Here is a 23,540-nt window from a genome sequence, read left to right as displayed (position 1 = left end):
GAGATATGCTAGGGACTGTCAGTTGGTTGAAAATGTTCAAAGGAGGGCCACCAAGCTGGTGCCTGCACTTCGGCATCTCAGCTACCCTGCGAGATTGGAGCGCCTGAACTTGCCTAGCTTATACTACAGACGGGCAAGGGGGGACCTGGTTGAGGTTTATAAGCATCTCAGGGGGCACTACTCAGTTGAGTGTCCTTACTTGGAGCTGGCGGACGCTCGCCCCACAAGGGGTCACAGCTCAAGATTGAAGAAGCCGCAAGTCCAGAAAACCGTGAGGGCAAACTTTTTTGGAGTGAGGGTTGTAAACTCTTGGAACAATCTACCAGAGAGTGTTGTGACGGCACTGAGTGTGAGCTCTTTCAAGACAAGACTTGACCAACACTGGAGCGGGTTCAGGTACATTCAGAAGCCGGTGCATGCCCAGTATTTGCCAACAGTGCGTGACAGAGACGTGACCGATCGCCCGGGCGGCTAGCGAGCCGACCTTTTGGTGAAGAATATAAAGGAAAAGAGACGTGACCGATCGCCCAAGCGGCTAACAAGCCGATCAGTGGCGAAGAGGATAAAAAAAAAATTTCTAATGATATCCACCACTGGCTGGTGACACATATGGCCCTGGGGATGGCAGAGACTGAGAGGGGTAACAAATTAAAAGCTATAATTCCCAGGGAGATACAAATTCTGGGAGGATTGGGAAAGACAGCCGGAAAACTTTATGAGTGTTGGGCCTTGGTCGACAACCCTCTGACGTGAGGCTGCCATTTTGATTGATTGACTGACACAATATACGTTGCATGGATGAATAATGCACAAAGGAATTAAAAAAAGTGTTAGTTAACTTAGGAAATCTGGTCTTGTTTCCGTGTGTTGTGGGAGCTCGTTTTTTCCAGTGCTCAGTTTGTGTTGTGCGTTCACTAACCAGCTTCATGGCCCCTGACAACTTACTCTCTCCCTCGGCGCCTCTAAACTCAGCAATATTTTTGCCTCTTTATTCGCGAGAAAAATTTGGTTCCCTTGAATTTTCAAAAAACAAAAAACAAACATTGTGTGTGGTGTTTTCTCACGCTTGAAAACAAAGACTTGGAAAATATAAGAAAATTAGTTAAGGTCTGGAAAAAACACTTGAATTATATACAAGAAGACTCATAATAAACTTGTCGGGAATGCGTTAAGTGAATTAGAACACTCGATACTTCACTGAACGTGCAAAATAAGCTGTCAAAAGAAGTAAGGCTCGTAGACCACGGATGTGCGGCTTCAACATGAGTGACTTGTTCTTAACAGCATGTGAGACTAACTTTATAAGTATTGTTACGCTACGTGTGAAACAATATTTTGAACACATCATTTACACTGAAGCCATCAGCCGTTAACAAGTAATGGAGTATAGTAACACTGAAACAGACTGGCACTGACTTTAAAAAAATATACTGGCAATGTCTGGCACTGACCTTACAGGGAGTGGCACTGACCCTACATAGACTGGCACTGACCTTACAAAAACTGGCACAGACCTAATGGAAAGTGGCACTGACCTCTGTGAACTCAACGTTGATGGGGTCGCCGATGATGCTGCCATCTTCCTGCTTGTACCCGGCGTAGCTGAGGAGTTGAGGATTCCAGACCCGGAAGTCATGTTTTCCGTCCGTTCTCTGAGGGAACACCGTGATGGCTGACCTGTACACGGAACACAGGTAAGTTAATAACACCGTGATGGCTGACTTGTACACGGAACACAGTTAAGTTAATAACACCGTGATGGCTGACCTGTACACGGAACACAGGTAAGAGAGAGAGAGAGAGAGAGAGTGCGTGTGTGCTCTGGTCGGTCACACAAAGACGATTAATTTATGAATTAATAATATTTCCAGGTAGGAGTCTTTCTGCTTTAGTACATTTTGTGACTTTAAAGACGAGGAGGAGGAGTAGGAGGAGGTAGGAGATAAGGTAGGAGGTAGGGAGGTAGGGAGGTGGTGGGGAGGTAGGGAGGAGGGAGGAGGAGAGGAGGAGGGGAGGAGGCAGGAGATAAGGGGAGGTAGGGAGGTAGGAGGTAGGGGAGGTAGGAGGAGTGAGGGGAGGAGGAGGAGGAGGAGGAGGGGAGGAGGTAGGGAGATAAGGTAGGGAGGTAGGGAGGTAGGAGGTAGGAGGTGTAGGAGGTAGGAGGTAGGGGAGGAGGAGGAGTAGGAGGAGGTAGGAGATAAGGTAGGAGGTAGGAGATAAGGTAGGAGGTAGGAGGAGGAGGAGGAGGTAGGAAGAGGAGGAGGAGGAGAAAAACGCCTCTAACTTCTTCACACTACGACCATTATCCTATTTCACGCCCACGCTGTATCTCGCAACATGTTATTCACGCCCACACTGTACCCCCACAACATGTTATTCACGCCCACACTGTACCCCCACAACATGTTATTCACGCCCACACTGTACCCCCACAACATATTATTCACGCCCACACTGTACCCCCACAACATGTTATTCACGCCCACGGTTTGTCGGCAACACACACACACTGGCATGAAATCCGACTTGAAGATTTAATGAACGAGAAATGTATATTTTTTTTTACACTTCATAATCAGATTCTTGACTTTTATTAACATTTTTTTCTTCGTTTTTTTTATATTACATGTTTGGCAATTGTGTGTCTGCCAGCCATTTGTCTCTTCTGATTCCTAAGAAACAGTCTGGCGGATCACCCTGGCCTGACATGACCTGACCTAACAATAACTAACCTAACCTAAACTAAACTAATCCAACCTAATCCAGCCTTATCGGGTAATGTTAGGGTGTTTAATCTTCAGGTGAATCAATCAGGTATATTTGGATTCAACATATTCAAAGCCCCAAACCTATATTGCCTTTGTTGACTTAACATTGGTCGAATTGTCTTTCTGTTTAATCTTGTTGTGTATACCTCCACTGTCTAGGTATACATTGGAAACTGTATACCTCCACTGTCTAGGTATACATTGGAAACTGTATACCTCCACTGTCTAGGTATACATTGGAAACTGTATACCTCCACTGTCTAGGTATACATTGGAAACTGTATACCTCCACTGTCTAGGTATACATTGGAAACTGTATACCTCCACTGTCTAGGTATACATTGGAAACTGTATACCTCCACTGTCTAGGTATACATTGGAAACTGTATACCTCCACTGTCTAGGTATACATTGGAAACTGTATACCTCCACTGTCTAGGTATACATTGGAAACTGTATACCTCCACTGTCTAGGTATACATTGGAAACTGTATACCTACACTGTCTATATACACTGTGTACCTGCGTTGTCTATACATATACAGTACTGAACTGTATATATACATACGAAACAAAATTTATTATTACTATTATTATTATTATTATCACTATTATTATTATTATCATTATTATTATTATTATCATTATTATTATTATTATTATTATTATTATCACTTATTATTATCTAATCTTAACTTGCCTAATCTAAAATAATTTAATCTAATCGTACTTAAGTAACATGGATTAATCTAACCCTGTCTTACTTACCTAACTTAATCCTACCTAAACTCACTAAAGCTAAATTAATCTGAAGTAACCAAATGAAACCAAACCTAAACTAATCAATCCGATCCTAATTAAACATAACCTAACCCCCCCCCCACACACACACACATGACATCCATACAAATATCCAATTAGTTAAGCAGAACACACACTCAGACGATTGAATACTGTACTTGACAATTTCTACACGAATGAGGAGGCGCAGAGGGACAAGAGACGCTCCGAGAAGCAACAATAGTGCGGAACTCTCTCCCTCTCTCTCTCTCTCTCTTCATTAATATGTAAACTACCCACCAGATTTCACAGAGGAAAAAAAATAATAATTAAAAAAAAAAGTGTTGGGGAAAAAAAAGTATAATATATTCGTTCATTTTTGTTGTGCGTTTCAGTGAGACAAATACGTTCATTTTCACCCTCCAGTGTATGTCATAATGAAGAGGCCATCAACCAGGAACACGTAACACATAAGTAATATTTAATTAATACATAAATAACACATACGTAACATACAAGTAACACACAATTATTATAGCACGGGTAACACACAAGGAAAATAGGTAAGATAAACCAGTATAATCAAAACACACACACACACACACACACACACACACACACACACACACACACACACACACACACACACACACACACACACACACACACACACACAGAAATAGTGATACGGCTTTAAAATTGTGAAGACCAAATCCACCTGACATTCAAACTGACGTCGTTGATTAAAGTGAGCGGTGTGTGTGTGTGTGTGTGTGTGTGCCAAGAGAACACTGAACTCCACAAATGTACCACGTCTCGAGGCAACACGTGGAGTTCTAAAGTGACGAGGTTTGTGTGTGTGTGAGGCAGCGGCTGTGTCAACTGACCGGAAGGGGGGGGGGGTGGGTGGGTGGTGAGCAGACGTCAACTCCCGTGATTACCTCCTCCTACCTCACCTCTCCTCTCCTCTCCTCCAACGTGATCCAGGACACACACACACACACACACACACACACAGGACACACCATATACACACATACATACCATTACACACCCCCCCCCTCCACTCCCACGCATCACATACGAGGAAGGCCGATTGGTGGTTAATAAGACTTAAGAATAGGGTTAGATTAGGTTCTGTGTAGATTAGGTTAGGTAGAGTGCGGTGACCAAGTGGGTATAAAAAAATCACCTGTACCTAACGCCGCTGGTTCACTCAGCAGTAAACGGGTACCTAACTTTGTATAGTAGAGTAGATGGTGGAGTAGAGTGTCGGTCAAATACACACATTATGTACCAAAGATTTTACTATACATCTGCCCACAGCGTCCATAACAGGTCCTCAACCATAAGTAACCCAATTTTATATTTAAACAGTTCACAGAAGCAAAGACTGGTGAAAGTTACCATCAAGAGTGGGATCACAAGGGTGGTAGAGGAGGGTGATGACGCGCACCATAACGTGATAGTGGCCGCCCCACACCATGCTAAGTAGTTACCTCCTTCTTCCCTAAGTAGTTCCCCTCCTTCCTTCCTCCACCAACTCAATGACTGCTGCTCTCTTAACTCTTCTCACCTCTCCTCCCACACACCTGCTAGTTATGGTCCAGCAGCAGGAGGAGGAGGAGTGTGGTTTATTAACACAAGAACGTGTTAACCGGAACAAAATTACCAAAACCATAGTAGTGATAAACCTCCACTTCCCTCTCTCGCCTGCCTGGTCCACCACCTCCCTCATCTGCCATGGTCCACCTCCCTCACCTGCCTGGCCCACCTTCCACACCTGCCTGACCCACCTTCCACACCTAAGCAAGTTATTGGAAGCTCCAACAACTTGTCCCTGAATACGAATTCGCAACTTTCGATTTACAGCAGGTACCTCCCTCACCTGCCATGGCCCACCTCCCACACCTGCCTGGCCCACCTCCCACACCTGCCTGACCCACCTCCCTCACCTGCCCGGATCTTCGCCCTGTGCCTCTTTCCCTTCTACTGAATGATGCTGTACAAGTTATAGTAACAAGATTGAATGATAAAACACAACAGCGACGATCAACAGTACGTGAGACAAATCAGAGAGAGTGAGAGAGAGAGATACTACTAACTCACCTCAGGTTGCCCTTGTTAGTGCCATACTTGATGTGGTTACAGAGAGCCTCGAACATGCCGCTGGCAGTAGTGACGTAGCGGGCGTCAAACACCTGTAATAAGTCGTAAAATGTCAAAACACACCTGAGCGTTACAATACACCTGCACAACACACCTACACAACACACCTACACAACACACAAGGGGTCAAGTCTACTTTTCTCCTGGCGAACTGTGTACCAGCGACTTACACAGTACGTGCTGAACCAAATGTAAATGAGAATGATAATTTTACCGAATCTCTCTCTCTCTCTCTCTCTCTGTGTGTGTGTAACTTCGTCATTTTCAATCAGAGAGAGAGAGAGAGAGAGAGAGAGAGAGAGAGAGAGAGACTGTTTGAGTGTTTATCATTACATGTATTTATATTCTACATTAACCTCTCTATATTCTTAGTATCACCACTTGGTGGTGACTGACGGCCCACCAGCTCATAAAATAATCCCTAGTCACTAGGTATTTTTTTCCCCCAAACAACTTTTCGTTTTCCAGGTTTTCCCAGAGTAGACAAGTCAAATAAAAAGTCTGTATTTATTTTTTTATTATTTTTAATCCTCTCTCTCTCGTTCGTTTCCCCACATAAGAAAAATGCATTTATAATCTCAGCAACATGAATGGCTGCCACAGCGCCATCTAGCAGGAGGAACGAGAAAGTCAACAGTCAAGGATATTTTTTCTGAAACCAGGTTGAGGAGGCTCTATTGTGCATGGCCAATTACAGGTACAGTAAGGCGAGTCTACAGGTACAGTAAGGTGTGTCTACAGGTACAGTAAGGTGTGTCTACAGGTACAGTAAGGTGTGTCTACAGGTACAGTAAGGTGTGTCTACAGGTACAGTAAGGTGTGTCTACAGGTACAGTAAGGTGTGTCTACAGGTACAGTAAGGTGTGTCTACAGGTACAGTAAGGTGTGTCTACAGGTACAGTAAGGTGTGTCTACAGGTACAGTCTACAGGTGTGTCTCTACAGGTGTGCAGGTACAAGGTGTGCAGTAAGGTGTGTCTACAGGTACAGTAAGGTGTGTCTACAGGTACAGTAAGGTGTGCTACCACAGGTGCAGTAAGGTGTCTAAGGTGCAGTAAGGTGTGTCTACAGGTGCAGTAAGGTGTGTGTCACAGGTGCAGTAAGGTGTGTCTACAGGTACAGTAAGGTGTGTCTACAGGTACAGTAAGGTGTGTCTACAGGTACAGTAAGGTGTGTCTACAGGTACAGTAAGGTGTGTACAGGTACAGTAAGGTGTGTCTGTACAGTAAGGTGTACAGGTGCAGTAAGGTGTGTCTACAGGTGCAGTAAGTGCAGTAAGGTGTGTCTACAGGTGCAGTAAGGTGTGTCTACAGGTACAGTAAGGTGTGTCTACAGGTACAGTAAGGTGTGTCTACAGGTACAGTAAGGTGTGTCTACAGGTACAGTAAGGTGTGTCTACAGGTGCAGTAAGGTGTGTCTACAGGTGCAGTAAGGTGTGTCTACAGGTGCAGTAAGGTGTGTCTACAGGTACAATAAGGCGTCTCTACAGGTACAATAAGGCGTCTCTACAGGTACAATAAGGCGTCTCTACAGGTACAATGAGGCGTCTCTACAGGTACAATAAGGCGTCTCTACAGGTACAATAAGATGAGTCTCAGGTACAATGAGATGAGTCTACAGCTACCATATATCTACAGGTACAACAAGATAAGAGCCTCACCTGTAATTTGGACCACTGTATCCGACCAATACACCTGGGGGCGTTCCTCCAGGCCAGCTTGGCGCCGTAAACTAGTTCGGTCTGGGTGAGGTCGTATGTGCCTCTCTCAGCCATCTCCTTGGTTACTTGCTCCCAGCGTTGGCGATGCTGCTCGCTCTGGTATCTGAACGAGTACACATTTAACATACTTTTAGCATCCACATTTAACATACTTTTAACATCCAAGTCATAATAATTAACATACAAATTAACAAACAAAAATGTCTTAACAAAAAATATTATTAAAAATCAAAACAAATGTATAACAAAAACATTTAACATGAATGATTAACAGAATGCCATGAACAATATTTTAACATTTGGTAATTAACTCACAAATAGTTCACCTAAATAACCTAATTAACAAGAGATTTAAACAATTATCAACGGCTGATTTAACTTAATATTTCACGAATTAAAGTTAATCTGTGCCAGGGGTAAAGTTCGTGTGTGTGTGTGTGTGTGTGTGTGTGTGTGTGTGTGTGTGTGTGCAATAATAATAATAATAATAATTAACGGTTTATTGAAAAAGTTCTGCAGCCCGAAGGCTGAAAATATACATTGGGCATAAATGACTTATTACATACATTGGTGGTTTAACAAAAGCCTTCATTAGAGAAAGGTAAAGGAACATACAGTGAACATACACATTAATGTAGGTGTTGAACAGCAAACTCGTAGTGTAGTAACTCCCTCCCAGATGGTGTTAGGAGGAACTCACGTGGTGTAGTAGTTCCTCAGATGGTGTTATGAGGGACCTGGCGTGGTGTAGTAATTCCCTCGCAGATGGTGTTATGAGGAGCCTCACGTGATGTAGTAATTACCTCACAGATGGTGTTATGAGGGACCACGTGGTGTAGTAATTCCCTCACAGATGGTGTTATGAGGGGCCTCACGTGGTGTAGTAGTTCCCTCAGATGGTGTTATGAGGGACCTGACGTGGTGTAGTAATTCCCGCACAGATGGTGTTATGAGGGACCACGTGGTGTAGTAATTCCCTCACAGATGGTGTTATGAGGGACCTCACGTGGTGTAGTAACTCCCTCACAGATGGTGTTATGAGGGACTTGACGTGGTGTAGTAATTCCCTCACATATGGTGTTATGAGGGACCTGACGTGGTGTAGTAATTCCCTCACAGATGGTGTTATATGAGTGAGGTGTGGTCCAGGCCTTCCTATCGTAGACGGATTAACACATCGCTGGTTGTTGTTGGGTCGGGCCGTTATCACTGGGTACCTGGGACCTCACTGTGTGAAGGTTAACTTGGGTGCGACTGTTTCTGTTGAGTTGTTCTCACTGACTTAAGCACTGTTCACCACTGTTCACCTCTGTTTAACACTGGTTCCATTCCTTTCCTAAATGAAATTGTAACTTCTGGCGAGAACTTGTTGATATTCCGGTGGGGAGGAGGGTTCAGGGGAGGGAGTTGGTATGGGCCAACTTAACAGTTGACCTGGCTGCTCCGAGAGGAGCGCCAGGTACGTCTTGACCCTTCGGTGGTCAAGGATGTAGTGTGTGTGTGTGTGTGTGTGTGTGTTTGCGTGTGTGTTTGCATGTGTGTGTGTGTGTGTGTGTGTGTGTGTTTGCGTGTGTGTTTGCATGTGTGTGTGTGTGTGTGTACTCATCCCGTTTCTCTCTTCTTCGATACAAAATCAAGACAAAATTACAACAAAAATAACAGCTACAAAATAATCCCCAAAACGTAACTTAAAATCTTCAAATACATTCTTATTAGATGAAAATTTTGGGGATCACCTGAAGATTAGGCTCCCTCAGATTATATCACCTGATGATTAAATACCCAAACATTACCTAGGGTGGTTAGGTTAGGTTAGGTTAGGATAGGTTAGATTAGATTAGGTTAGCATCAGGGTGGTTAATCTTCAGGTGAATGGTGAGAGGTTAATCTCCAGGTAATCAAAATTAGTTTACAGGTGAAGGTAGTGGTCGTGCCTGTTACACATTATTCAGTTCAGCAAGAAAACTGGCGGTAAGCAGAGGTGTGGGGGGGCCGCGCGTACAGTAGGTAGGGTTTACTGGTACTAAAACTGCCGATCATGAGAAGATTAAACACACAAGAGTATTTTACCTGATATTTAAACACCCTAATGTTAACTTAACCTCACCTAACGAAAACCTAACCTAACAAATAAAAACCTAACCTAACCTAACCTAACCCCACGAGTGAAAAATAAACAAAAGTGAACTAAAACATATATCCAGATTCCAATTCGCTTAGAAAAAACAAAAAGCATCGTTCTCTAGACACTGAAGAGGGTATCCCCGCCCACCCCAACTCCTCCGTGAATACAATAAATACAACAGCCATATACATCAGAATTATGATGAAGACGGCCCCTGAATCCACAACAACGCCGCCGCTCACTCCACACTTTACAACAATTTCGTGTGGGTAAGCTGCCGTAAAGTGGTGATAGGTATTCATTTTTTTCGATAATAATGGAACCTCTGTTTACAATGTTGGTGGAGGTAAGACGCCTCTCTCCCTCTTTAATTTCCATATATCTTAAGGGTGTTGGAGAGAAGGACCAGCTGAGGGTGAGGGGAGTGTAGAGGTGTGTGAGGGGGGAGTGAGGGAGGGTGGTGGTGTGTGAGGGGGAGTGAGGGGAGTGTGGAGGTGTGTGAAGGGGGGAGGAGGGGAGGGTGGTGGTGGTGGTGTGTGAGGGAGGGGTGGGGGTGTGTGGGAGGGGGAGTGAGGGAGGGTGGGTGGTGTGTGAGGGGAGGAGGGGAGGGTGGTGGGGAGAGGGGAGTGGGAGGGAGGGTGTTGGTGTGGAGGGGGGAGGAGGGGAGGGTGGTGGTGTGTGAGGGGAGGAGGGAGGGTGGTGGTGAGGGGGAGTGGAGGGGAGGGTGGTGGTGTGTGAGGGGAGTGAGGGAGGGTGGTGGTGTGAGAGGGGGGGTGAGGGAGGGTGGTGGTGTGTGAGGGAGGGTGGAGGTGTGTCAGAGGGCTCACGGGGAGGCCAAGGATCTGTTACACATTATTTTACACCCAAGAAACGTGTTTAACCACCCGATAAAACACCCCCCTTAACCCGCGTCCCCTAAACCACGCTCCTTAAAGCCACCCCTTTAAACCATATCACCCAAACCATTCCCCTTAAACTACCTCAGAAAACCACGCCCCTTAATACCACCCCTTAAAACCACGTCTCCTAAACCGTGTCCCTTAAACCACATCCCCCTAAACCACCCAACCAATCAGCGAACGGAATCAAAGCCTTTTCCTGGTTCACATAAAACTCTTAACTTCTTTACATAGAAGCTAATTTAGTTCACAAAATACAGTTCTAAACTTGTATAATCTGAGTAATGACTTGTGGATGTTTGTGTTTGCTTCTGTGTTTGTTTGTATGTAAACTAAAAATCTCACGTACGAACACAAACTTATACACATATATATCAATCAAATAAGTAACAAATAAATAGAAGTGGATGTATGTAACGAGCAAACACAAACATTTACACAAAAGCACAAACTTACAAACACACCAAACTCAGACCGATAAACAAACACATTTATAAGTACTGGACAAACACTCATAATCTTAGGATACAAACATACACACACACACATACATCAATATCTACAAACACAGAGCAGAGCAGAGCAGAGAGAGAGAGAGAGAGAGAGAGAGACAAACTGCTTTCTCTTCGTTTTCTTCTTTTCATCTCTCTCTTCTCTCTCCTCCCTTTCCTTCATTTCTTCCTTCCATCAATTCACTTCCTCCCTCCCTCTCCCCTGCAATTCTATCTTCCCTTCCATTACTCTCTCTCTCTCTTCTCTCTCTCTCTCTCTCTCTCTCTCTCCTTACCGCACCTCCTTTCCATCTTAATCACAACTTTCATGACAGAGAAAAAGGTCATTTTAGGCTTTACTTCAGTTAGCGGTGATAATTTATGTTAACTTGTGAACACCGTCAAAAGCAAATTGAATCATTGGCAACTCCAGCTGACTCAACCATCTGGGGAGACCATCTGACTCACCCATCTGGGGAGACCATCTGACTCACCCATCTGGGAGACATCACACTCACCCATCTGGGAGACCACCTGAATCACCCACCTGGGGAGACCATCTGACTCACCCATCTGGGGAGACCACCTGACTCACCCACTGGGAGACCACCTGAATCACCCACCTGGGAGACCACCTGACTCACCCACCTGGGGAGACCACCTGACTCACCCACCTGGGGAGACCATCTGACTCACCACCTGGGAGACCACCTGACTCACCCACCTGGGAACCTGACTCACCCACCTGGGGGAACCATCTGACTCACCCATCTGAGGAGACCATCTGACTCACCCCATCTGGGGAGACACCTGACTCACCCACCTGGGGAGACACCTGACTCACCCACCTGGGAGACCATCTGACTCACCCATCTGGGAGACCACCTGACTCACCCACCTGGGGAGACCATCTGACTCACCCATCTGGGAGACCATCTGACTCACCCATCTGGGGAGACCACCTGACTCACCCACCTGGGGAGACCACCTGACTCACCATCTGGGAGACCATCTAACTCACCCACCTGGGGAGACCACCTGACTCACCCACCTGGGAGACCATCTGACTCACCCACCTGGGAGACCATCTGACTCACCCACCTGGGGAACCATCTGACTCACCCACCTGGGGAGACCACATGACTCACCCATCTGGGGAGACCATCTGACTCACCCACCTGGGGAGACCATCTGACTCTTACCTGGGAGAGGAGAGGTTCAGAATACTTACGCAGGCTGCATTACTGTACACTAGGTTGGAATAATTATGTTGGGGTTGGTTAGGTACTGGTGGTCATTATATTCAAGACCTGTACAAGCAAATACCGCCTGTTGTTGTCTGAATTGAAGAAGAATGTAAAAGGTGGGTTTTTCCTCCTTCCCAACTAACTGTCACTTGAATAAACATGTCAACGTAACACTGTGTCAAGGATGTTTGCTTTGTTTGGTGTCGAATAAACTATATTTACACACACACACACACACACACACACACACACACACACACACACACACACACACACACACACACACACACACACACACACACACACACACACACACACACAAGCAGCAAGTAACATTGAAGGTGTTCGTTCGCTTGCCTTAGACAGTGACGTGACCCGGAAAACTTAGAGCAACGGCACCAAACACAGCAACCCTACACGATGAAGCACACACCAGTGGTTTTTGAGAGAGAGAGAGAGAGAGAGAGAGAGAGAGAGAGAGAGAGAGAGAAGAGATATAACAAAGGAGTGGAAATACGAGTATAGGAAGAGAGGTGTATGGGGGCAGGAATGGGTGTATGGGGGCAGGAATGATGTATGGGGGCAGGAATGGGTGTGGGGGCAGGAATGGGTTATGGGGGCAGGAATGGGTGTATGGGGCAAGGAATGGGTGTATGGGGCAGGAATGGGTGTATGGGGGCAGGAATGGGTGTATGGGGGCAGGAGAATGGGTGTATGGGGGCAGGAATGGGTGTATGGGGGCAGGAATGGGTGTATGGGGGCAGGAATGGGTGTATGGGGCAGGAATGGGTGTATGGGGCAGGAATGGGTGTATGGGGGCAGGAATGGGTGTATGGGGGAGGCGGGTGTATTGGGAAGGAGTGGGTATATGAACATCAGGAGGGGGTGAATGAGTGGAGGAAGAGGTGGGTAAGTGGAGGAAGAGGTGGGTAAGTGGAGGAGCAGGAGGAGGGGGGAGGAGGGCACAGTAGATGGTCAGGTCACCGGTAACACTAACTAGTAGAGGTCAGCTGTGAGCCCAGACTGTCTCCATTAAGAGATAAGACTGAATAATGTGTGACCACGTTGAGGGAAGGATCGACTCTGGGTCAATATTTGAGCCCAGGTCCTCAAGCTACAATAAAACGGTAATGATATCCTGTAGAGGGGACGTTCAGAGCCGTCTCTCTCCCTCCCATCCCCCCCACACACACACTCACAAACCTTCCCTCCCACACTACCACCACCACCCTCAGCCGCTCTCACCCACACACTTGTTTCAGTCTAGAGAAGAAGAGGCAGTAATAACCCACTTGTAGTTCCCCCTTGCCAGTGTTTACATACAGCCATTCATACCTCGTGCTCAGCCCCTACAAGTCAAACACATGCTGAGGATGAGGCGGGTTTTCCTTACTGATGGCGCGCTTTGTGTTTTTCGTGGAGTGTGTCGTGATGGAGTGAGATAAAGAAATGTCTGGAGGATACGTCTGTGGGCTGAAGGAAACGTGAAAAATAGGTAAAAGTAGGAAGGATGAAGCCTGGGTGAGCATAAGAGAGAGAGAGAGAGAGAGAGAGAGATGGATGGATGCCGGTGGTGTCGTCACGAAGGTCGACCAACAAACTTTAGCGATGAAAATGAAACAGTTGTCACTCTGGCATGACCTGGGCAACATTTAAGGGGAATTTTGAGGATTTATAAACAAAAATGATATGGTAACACTGCCTGTCGTGTATGGAGAGGAAGGGGGGGGGGGTATGGGGAGGGAGAGTAAGTGTGAGGGAGAAGAGTGAGTGTGTGGGAGAAGAGTGAGTGTGTGGGAGAAGAGTGAGTGTGTGGGTGGAAAGTGAGTGTGAGGGTGGAAAGTGAGTGTGAGGGAGAAGAGTGAGTGTGTGGGTGGAAAGTGAGTGTGAGGGAGATTAGTAAGTGTGGGGAAAGAGAGTGACAGACCTAGGAGAGTGTGGGTGACTAGCTAAATAAGATCTAGTCCTACTGGCCCCAAGCTACTGGGCCCCAATTCTAATAGCTGGTTGGGATCCATTACAACTGTACGGCCAATTTCACCTACAACAGACACACATTTAACTTGGGAGGTGTGTCAAGTGGAGGCGTCACCGCACTCTCCTGCCACACTCGCCCCACACCCCTGCTCACTCATCACACTCTCTACACTCATCACACTCGCCCCACACTCACCACACCCTCGCACACTCATCACACTCGCCCCACACTCATCACACACTCATTATACTCCCCCACCTCATCACACTCGCCCCACACTCATCACACCTCCCCCACACACTCCTCGCACACTCATCACCTCCCCACTCATCACACACTCATGCACACCTGCTCATCCTCCACCTCACACTCATCACACCCTCGCCCCACACTCACCCACACTCACCTCGCACACTCATCACACTCGCCCCACACTCATCACCTCCCCCACACCCTCGCACACACTCATCACACTCGCCCACACACATCACACACGCCCACCTCATCACACTCATCATACTCGCCCCACACTCATCACACTCCTGCACACTCATCACCTCCTCGCACACCACCACACTCGCCCCACACTCATCACACTCGCCCCACCTCCTCACAACTCATCACACTCGCCCCACTCTCGCACCTCATCCTCCCCCACACTCCTCGCACATGCCCCACACTCATCACACCTCGCGCACTCATCACACTCCTCGCACACTCCATCACACACTCCTCCCATACTCATCACACTCGCCCACTCATCACACTCGCCCCACACTCATCACACTCGCCCCACCTCATACAGCGTTTACAACGTGTGACAGAGGGCAAGCTAAACAACAACCTCCATCCGCTGAACTGTGAGCGTTTTACCGCGGCTAACTTGTGTCTCTGTGGCGGCGAATCTTAAGTTGTCCACCACCACTAGAGACACCACCACAGTCGCCACCACCACAGCCGTCACCACATCCACCATCACAACCACTATCACCATATACTGATGTTACCTGCTTGTTATATGAAACACACACACACACACACACACACACACACACACACACACACACACACACACACACACACACACACACACACACACACACACACACACACACACACACACACACACACACACACACACACACACACACACACACACACACATATTATTATTATTACACACACACACACACACACACACACAATCCTCACTTTACATCAGCGATTCTCAATGACCCGCACCCGTCACTGTTTTATAGGTCGGGTCTCTTGTGCCTCAATGCCTACAAGCTGATTGATTCACCATAAGGAAACGGTATAAGATATAATTAAGTCTGCGATCACCACTCTGTTAGAATTACTCTCTCTCTCTCTCTCTCTCTCTCTCTCTCTGTGGTTGGTGTTTGGTGTTATTCTTATGTTATATTTTCCAGGATATTCTTAGAGTGTATTTTACCTCAACCCAGTCAGTCAGTCAGTCAGTCACACACTCGACATATCTTCACGAAAACCTCTGCTAATTTAGACCTTTGGGAACCTTCATAGAGCTCTGCGGTGTCTTGCGAAATCTTGTGGAACGCTGTGGAACCTTTGCAAATTCTAGCGGAACTCTGCTGAACCTATTAGACTCTAGTGGAGCTCTACTGAACCTTGCGTATTCTGGTGGAACTCCGCAAAACTTTATGGGACTCTAGTGGAACTCAACGGAGCCTTGCGAAATCCAACAGTCAACCCGATATGTTTAATCTCCGCGTGGATATTTTTACCCCTCTCACCCTGCACATGATCGACACATTTTTCGCCACCTCCACAAAAACTCCCCACAAAACCATTTACTTCTCCCCCACGACCGTTCCATAGCTGTAGTCTTTCTTTCATTTCGATATTTACAATGAAGCCAAAGTTTAAAATCAGTTTCGTGGTTTATCAACTATCCAATTACGAACTGACATACCTAAAAAAGCCTTCACCCAAAAATACGTGTGTGTGTGTGTGTGTGTGTGTGTGATGGTTCCATATATTGGTCTCTGCATGAGGTAGTCAATAAATTCAACTTTTAACTCTAGTTTCTATAAGTTGATGATATTTTGTTTTTTGTTTTTGTTTTTTTTCACTAGTATTGGTTCTGGTGTTTATTATTAGTATTGCTGTTATTATTATCATTATAACATTGTCTCAAGTCGAAATTGTGAAATAGACCAGGAATTTTGCGTTCTTGAATGTGCTTTATTACTACCACCACCACCACCACCACCACCACCACCGCTACGACGACTACTAATAATAATAATACTACTACTATCACTGACCTGCATGATTGTGAGGCTACCTCGTATACTTCTGGTAGATGCCTACAATACCTCCAATATAATCAACCGCAAGGCTACGCTACACAATTTCAAGATCACGTGTCCAAGCTTCGCAAATTATGTTGAAAATACCTACAGGAACCCGCCAGACCTCTATATAACCCACTTTGAGGATCTAAGAGGAGATACCGCCATACAGCCAACGGAGGGAACACCTCAGGAGACCCAATCGCCATAGCAATATATGCGCGAGGCCTATCTGTGCTCCAACATACATTAAGTTATGGAAATACCAAAGTCAAACAGGTAGCATACAGTGATGACCTCACAGGAGCAAGAAAAAAGGAGGATGTAAAAAAAAAAAAAAATATAGCGGGACTTGGTACCGTTGTGTGGTCCACAAACATGGTACCACCCAAATGCTATCAAGTCTTTTCTCATTGTAAAGCCAGAATACTTCGACGGGGCCATTCAGATCTTCAATGGTAGGGAGGTCAAAATAACAAAGGTCGGCCAAAGACACCTAGGTGCGGTGATCGGTGTGAATGATTTCAAGGCCGAGTACGTAACGGGAAAGGTAAACGAGTGGGTGAAGGAACTCCAAGCTCTGTCAGAAATTGCTAATACCGAGCCACACGCGGCGTATGCGGCATTCACCCACGAAGTCAAATGTGCTGTAACTACCTGATGCACACTATTCCTGAAATAGTATGCCTCCTTCTTCTAGAAGAAGTCATCAGGAACTCTTTCATTCCAACACTAGAGAAAAGCCCCCGCCTAACCCCAGCAGGAAGGTCCTTTCTTGCACTCCCACCGAGACTGGGAGGGATGGAACTCACTAACCCGGAGGAGCTTGCTGCCACTGAATTTCAGAACTCTGCTGAGCTCACGGCAGCCCTCACTGAGCACCTGTAGCTCAAAATGAGGCAAGTGAGGCTAGACACCAATGAATTAACAAAATTCGACGCTCCATTTCGACAGAACGCAACAACAGTCCGAAAAATAGAAGAGGAAAATAAATGTAGCACAGGAGGTGGACGCCTCGAACTGGCTAACAACTTTACCGATAAGGGCAAAGAGCTTCAGCCTTAACAAACGATAATAACCCGCCATGGTGTGCAAGAAAGGAGGCTTCGTTTGCATGAGGCATGGCAAAGAAAGGGATCTCACAGCTAACCCGACCCTTTTCCCACTGGATAGTGTGTTTCCTTCACCGGACTGCCAACACAACTAACGAAGCCCGTGTGGATGTCAGTGCTCGAGGATTCTGGACGATGAGACAGCAAGCCTTCTTTGTTAACAGGATATTAGATCCCCTGGCAGCATGTCACCATGACCTAACTCTCGATGCTGCACACAGGAGGAACGAGAACAAAAATAACAGAGTATTTAAAGAGAATCCAGAACGTGGACCAAGGCAGTTTCACTCTTTTGGTGCTTACAACATTGGGTGGGATGGGACCTAGTACACGGTGCTTCTACGCCAGACTGGCTGAGGTGTTAATAGAAGAGAATCAGCAACCTAGAAGTTACATCGTGGCCTGGTTGAGGTGTCACCTATCATTCTCTTTGCTCAGCTCTGTTCTGCTGTGTATCAAGGAAACAAGATCTTCAACCCCTAAACTAACAATAGTTGCAGACGTGGACTATGACGCAACAATCACCGAATGCCACATATAGATCTGTGGCTTAACTACAGTAACTCAGCTAGGGTAGTTATGTTTGTACTAGGAGAGTTAGGTAGTAGAGTGTAGAGAAGGTATGGCAATAAGGGGACGTTGAAGGTCATATAAAAAAACAATACTACCACAACTACAACAAGTACGAACAACAACATTACCACAGGATTAAATAAATGCATTCACCCCAACAGTCCAGTATAACAAGATATCACTGTCATGACCCAAACAAGTAACATGATGCCTTGTGTGTGGCTATGAGGATGGTAGGGGAGGGTGGGGTATGGTGGGGTATGGTGGGGTATGGTAGGGGAGGGTATGGTAGGGGAGGGTAGGGTATGGTATGGTGGTGTATGGGAGTGGTATGGTAGGGGGTATGGTAGGGGGGGGGTATGGTGGGAGGGTGGGGGTATGGTAGGGAGGGTATGGTAGGGGAGGGTAGGGGAAGTAGGGGAGGATAAGTCTCTCTTACAGGGACATCCTCATCCTTCACCAACCAAAGAGGAGGAGAAGAGGAGTGAGGAGAGGGGAAGGGAGAAGAGGAGAGAAAAAAGGAAGGAGAAGAAGAGGGAGAAGAAGATAGAAGAAGAGGGAGGAGAAGATGAGAAAGGAGGAAAAGAAGAGGAAGAGGAGGAGGAGGAGGAGGAGGAGGAGGAGAAGAGGAGGAGGGTGGCGAAAAATAAAAGAAGAGAAGAAGAGGAGTAATGAGGTGAGAAGGCAAGAGGCGTCTCACTCACATAATCTCGTCACTAAAATTCACGACAAACCGAATTTCGATTTACATGTATTGCGAGTGAGGTCCCATCCCACCCGTCCTTCCCCCGCCTCGCCCCTCCTCCCCACCCTCATTGCCCCGCCTCGCCTCATCCCAACCTGTGTTCTATCTTTTTACTCAATGCCGAACTTCCCCGCCCCGCCCCGCCCCGCCCCGCCCCGCAACCTAGTACAGTAATCCTTCATATTATATAACCCTGTGATAACCATATTCTTTACATGTCTTACCTATGAACGTATTATACCTTAGTTACGCAGCCTTTCTCTCTCTCTCTCTCTCTTACCCAAAATGGCCATCACTCTTGTTTAGTGATGAGTACAACACCGTCTTTAATGACCCAACGAAGTTACTAAGATCATTATTAGTGCCATTAAACCTGTCCGGTAACCTCCTCCTTCTCCCTTAATCCTGCCTAACAAAACATTCCTATTTCTTCCTCCTCCTCTCCCTCTCCCTCCCTCCCTCCCTCTCCCTCCTCCTCCTCCTCCTCCTCCTCCTCCCTCTAATTGGTACTTGGGAGTTAAAGAGAAGTACCTAAGGGTTACCTGACGTCTCTGCTCCTTCACACACACACACACACACACCTATCAACAGTGTTCACATCTTGACCCATATGTGTACCCAATGTTTGTTGTGCCCAAAGTATCGTGTTGGCAGGTTGACTCGTGCGTCAAATGAGCCACCACGATGCGTCAGGTGAGCCATACTACACGATGCGTCAGGTGAGCCATACTACACGATGCGTCAGGTGAGCCATACTACACGATGCGTCAGGTGAGCCATACTACACGATGCGTCAGGTGAGCCATACTACACGATGCGTCAGGTGAGCCATACTACACGATGCGTCAGGTGAGCCATACTACACGATGCGTCAGGTGAACCATACTACACGACGCGTCAGGCGAGCAATATTACACGACCTAGCCTAACCTAAGCTAAGCTAAGCTAAGCTAACCTAACCGTAAAAGGTGAGATGATGTAAGGTGATGTGAGGTGAGGCTAGGCCAGCTGAGGTGAGGTTAGGTGAAGTTAGATTCGGTTAGGCTAGATGAGCTTAGGCTAGGTGAGGTGAGGTGAGATGAGATGAGCTTAGGCTAGGTTAGGTTAGGTTGAACCTACAAAGCGGTAGTAAAGGTCCGGGTACTGAAACCTGGGTGGCATTGACCCTAGAGTTTACCTCACACACGCACTCACTAACACAGGTGGGAAAGACCGTAGTGTATACAATCCAAGACAAAAGTCGTATCGCGGTTTTGTCCGAAGATTAAATATAACTCGTGAAACATTATGAGAGCCCCCTACCACAAGGCAGAGTGCACCAAAAGTTTAGCTCTTCGGCATATGTTTTCACCAAATTTCACAACACGACTTTACTCTCTCTCTCTCTCTCTCTCTCTCTCTCTCTCTCTCTCTCTCTCTCTCTCTCTCTCTCTCTCTCTCTCTCTCTCTCTCTCTCTCTCTCTCTCTCTCTCTCTCTCTCTCTCTCTCTCTCTCTCTCTCTCTCTCTCTCAAACGTGACCCACCAACCCAACACCAACTGTCTCACTTAACCAAAACCCAGAATTAAATGTCACCCAACATCACCCACAATTAAATCTGCAACTCAACCCGGAAAAAAGCACTTTCACCACCATCTTCAATTACCAAACATTATGACTATTTTATTAACTTAATTAACTCCTTTTGTTAATTAAAAAAAAAATCGCCGACCTTTGAAGTAATTTTTCATCATCATCATCTTCGTAGGTAATTTAATGTGATATATTGTGCGTTATATTATGAGATATACTACTGGTATAATATATTACCAGTGACGGCGTTATAACACACACACACACACACACACACACACACACACACACACCTTTAATACGAGTTATCTTTAATGGGACATCCCCCTGGCCTTAAACTCCTTCTCCTCCCCCTCCTTCTTTTGCTTCTCCCTACCCCTTAACACCCATTCCTACCTACCCCCCCTACCTCCTCCACACCCCACCCCTCTTCTCCCCCATGATCCCACCCCTCCCTTGGAGTCTCTCGAGGGGAGAGGCTCACTCTTACGGCCTCACGCCTCCAGAATGATTATATATTGGGCCATTAATCATCTCTCAGCCCCGTCGGTCTGCCTCTGTGAATACTTATGTTGTCTCTCTCTCTCTCTCTCTCTCTCTCTCTCTCTCTCTTTCTCTTTCTCTTTCTCTCTCTCTCTCTCTCTCTCTTGGTAGGATAGGGTAGGTTAGGTTACAATGGGCGTTCTAACGAGATTGTGACCTCTAAAGTCATGCCCAATTTTAGCAAGTTGCCTTGACCCCCACCTGACCTCTAATTAGGGATAAGAAAACATTAATTAAACTCTCGGTCTAGTCGCTGGACAAACAAGGCGCCATTTTATGCATTATATTTGTGCTGTAGGTTAAATTAGATACGTTATTGTACGATCCTTTGAGAATCTCTGGTAGTGCGGCTGGCAGTGTAGTTGCCGAGAGGATAAACGCTGTCCAAAACAAGTCTCGTAGAAACTGTCGTACAGCTTGGATATATTACAGGGAGACAAACCAGGACACACACACACAGAGTACTTACCTCTTGATGGATTGGTAGTACTCGTCGATGAAGTCCTTGGCCAGCTTAAGCACCTCATTCTCCGAGCGAGGTTCAATGCCGCTCTTCCTTCCCATCATGAGCGACCCGCTGCATTGTTGCTCCGTGCATGGTACAGCCTGCAACAACAACAACGATGTATTAATTCACACTTTTCTTCAGAGTAACATTTACTCTATCACCACCACTTACCTCTACCACTTGCCAAAACTTTTTACCACTGAACATTTACTTCTTACCTAAGAACATAAGAATGGAGGAAACTACAGCGGGTTTATTGACCCATACTGGGCAGTCCCGTTTACACCCAGCCCCTATTGCTCATATATCTATCCAACCTATGTTTGAAGCTACCCAGCGTATTCGAGTTAATGATGATTTTTAGTAACTTGTTCCACTCATCTATTTCCAAACTAGGGTTTACCTATTTCGCGCCTAAATCTAAATTTGTCTAATTTAAAATCATTGCTACGAGTTCGCTCCCGGTTGGATAGTTTGAGTACCTTTGTAATGTCCCCTTTGTTCAGCCCTGACTTCAATTTATACACCGCGATCATATCGCTCCTCACTCTACGTCTCTCGAGGGAGTGCAATTTAAGATGCTTTAACTTGTCTCTGGACTCAACGTTCCTGATGCCCCAGATTAGTCTTGTCATTCTCCTTCGAACTGAACTACATAATCCTAGTGAGGTTTCACACGCGCAAGGTATGGCTAGTAACTTACTACCACTTACCACGAGTCACTAACTGGTCAGAGAGAGTGTGTGTGTGTGTGTGTGTGTAAGTAATAAACTATGCGAATTTTATGGCGAGTGAAATATAGTGTGTGCAAATTATAGGGGTTACCAGCGACAAACAGGAGTTTACATGATAATAAGTGTACAAAGATCAACACGCGTACAAAATGATCAACACGTTCTTCATCAGGTTAATGAGGTAAGGTACAGGTAATGAGCTAACCTAACCCTACCTTATCAGCTTACTTCAATTACCACATAATTACCTTCGTTACTCAACCAAATTGTCGATTATCGTGAAAATGAGGAGCTGGACCGGGGAAGGAGTGTTGGTTCATGTACCGGTACTGTCGCTGAACCGGTACTGTTTTTAACTTTCCCTCTCACTTTACCTGTTCATCCCTCCCACTCTCCCTCTTACTCTGTCAATCTCCCTCACTCTCCCCTTCAGTCTCTCTTACACTCCCTCAATCTCCCTTCCACTCTCCCTGCTATTCCCTCAACCTCCCTCCCACTCTCCCTGTTATTCCCCAACCTCCCTCCCACTTCTGTTATTCCCTCAACCTCCTCCCACTTCCCTGTTATTCCTCAACCTCCCTCCCACTCTCCTGTTATTCCTCAGTCTCCTCCCACTCTCCCTCTGTTATTCCTTCAACCTCCTCCCAGTCTCCCCTGTTATTCCCTCAATCTCTCCCACTGCTATCTCAACCTCCTCTCCCACTCTCCCTGTTATTCCTCAATCTCCCTCCCACTCTCCCTGTTATTCCCTCACCCTCCCTCCCACTCTCCCTGTTATTCCCTCACCCTCCCTCCCACTCTCCCTGTTATTCCCTCAACCTCCCTCCCACTCTCCCTGTTATTCCCTCAACCTCCCTCCCACTCTCCCTGTTATTCCCTCAGTCTCCCTCCCACTCTCCCTGTTATTCCCTCAACCTCCTCCCACTCTCCCTGTTATTCTCAACCTCCCACTCCTCCCCTGTTATTCCTCAACCTCTCTCCCACTCTCCCCGTTATTCCTCAACCTCCCTCCCACTCTCCCTGTTATCTCCTCAACCTCCCTCCCACTCTCCCTGTTATTCCCTCAACCTCCCTCCCACTCTCCCTGTTATTCCCCCAACCTCCCTCCCACTCTCCCTGTTATTCCCTCAACCTCACCTCCCACTCTCGCCATTTTCTTCTACTAAATCTGAGAAAATTTGAGAAAGTCGACATAATTTTGGTAATTTTCTGACCAAGTTTTTCAAGTGAGAAGTTTGTGTG

At 46.4% G+C, this 23,540-nt stretch overlaps 1 protein-coding gene across 8 annotated transcripts in view; it reads right to left on the bottom strand.

Moving 5' to 3' along the window:
- The window catches only part of LOC121863979 (nitric oxide synthase-like protein), a 179,045-nt gene that overhangs the window by 65,040 nt on the left and 90,465 nt on the right, over window positions 1–23,540 (bottom strand). For all 8 annotated transcript variants that reach the window (XM_042362836.1, XM_042362835.1, XM_042362837.1 and 5 more), the window contains exons 3-6: window positions 21,526–21,662; window positions 7,377–7,539; window positions 5,658–5,749; window positions 1,536–1,677 (exon numbers count right to left, since the gene is read on the bottom strand). In XM_042362836.1, the coding sequence (XP_042218770.1) occupies window positions 1,536–1,677; window positions 5,658–5,749; window positions 7,377–7,539; window positions 21,526–21,662 (534 nt within the window). The remainder of the gene's footprint in view (window positions 1–1,535; window positions 1,678–5,657; window positions 5,750–7,376; window positions 7,540–21,525; window positions 21,663–23,540) is intronic.

Source organism: Homarus americanus, unplaced genomic scaffold (genome assembly GCF_018991925.1).
Source record: "Homarus americanus isolate GMGI-L3 unplaced genomic scaffold, GMGI_Hamer_2.0 scaffold6845, whole genome shotgun sequence".
Taxonomy (NCBI): domain Eukaryota; kingdom Metazoa; phylum Arthropoda; class Malacostraca; order Decapoda; family Nephropidae; genus Homarus; species Homarus americanus.
Note: the sequence above shows the minus strand (reverse complement) of the source record. Positions and strands in the feature narration are given on the sequence as shown.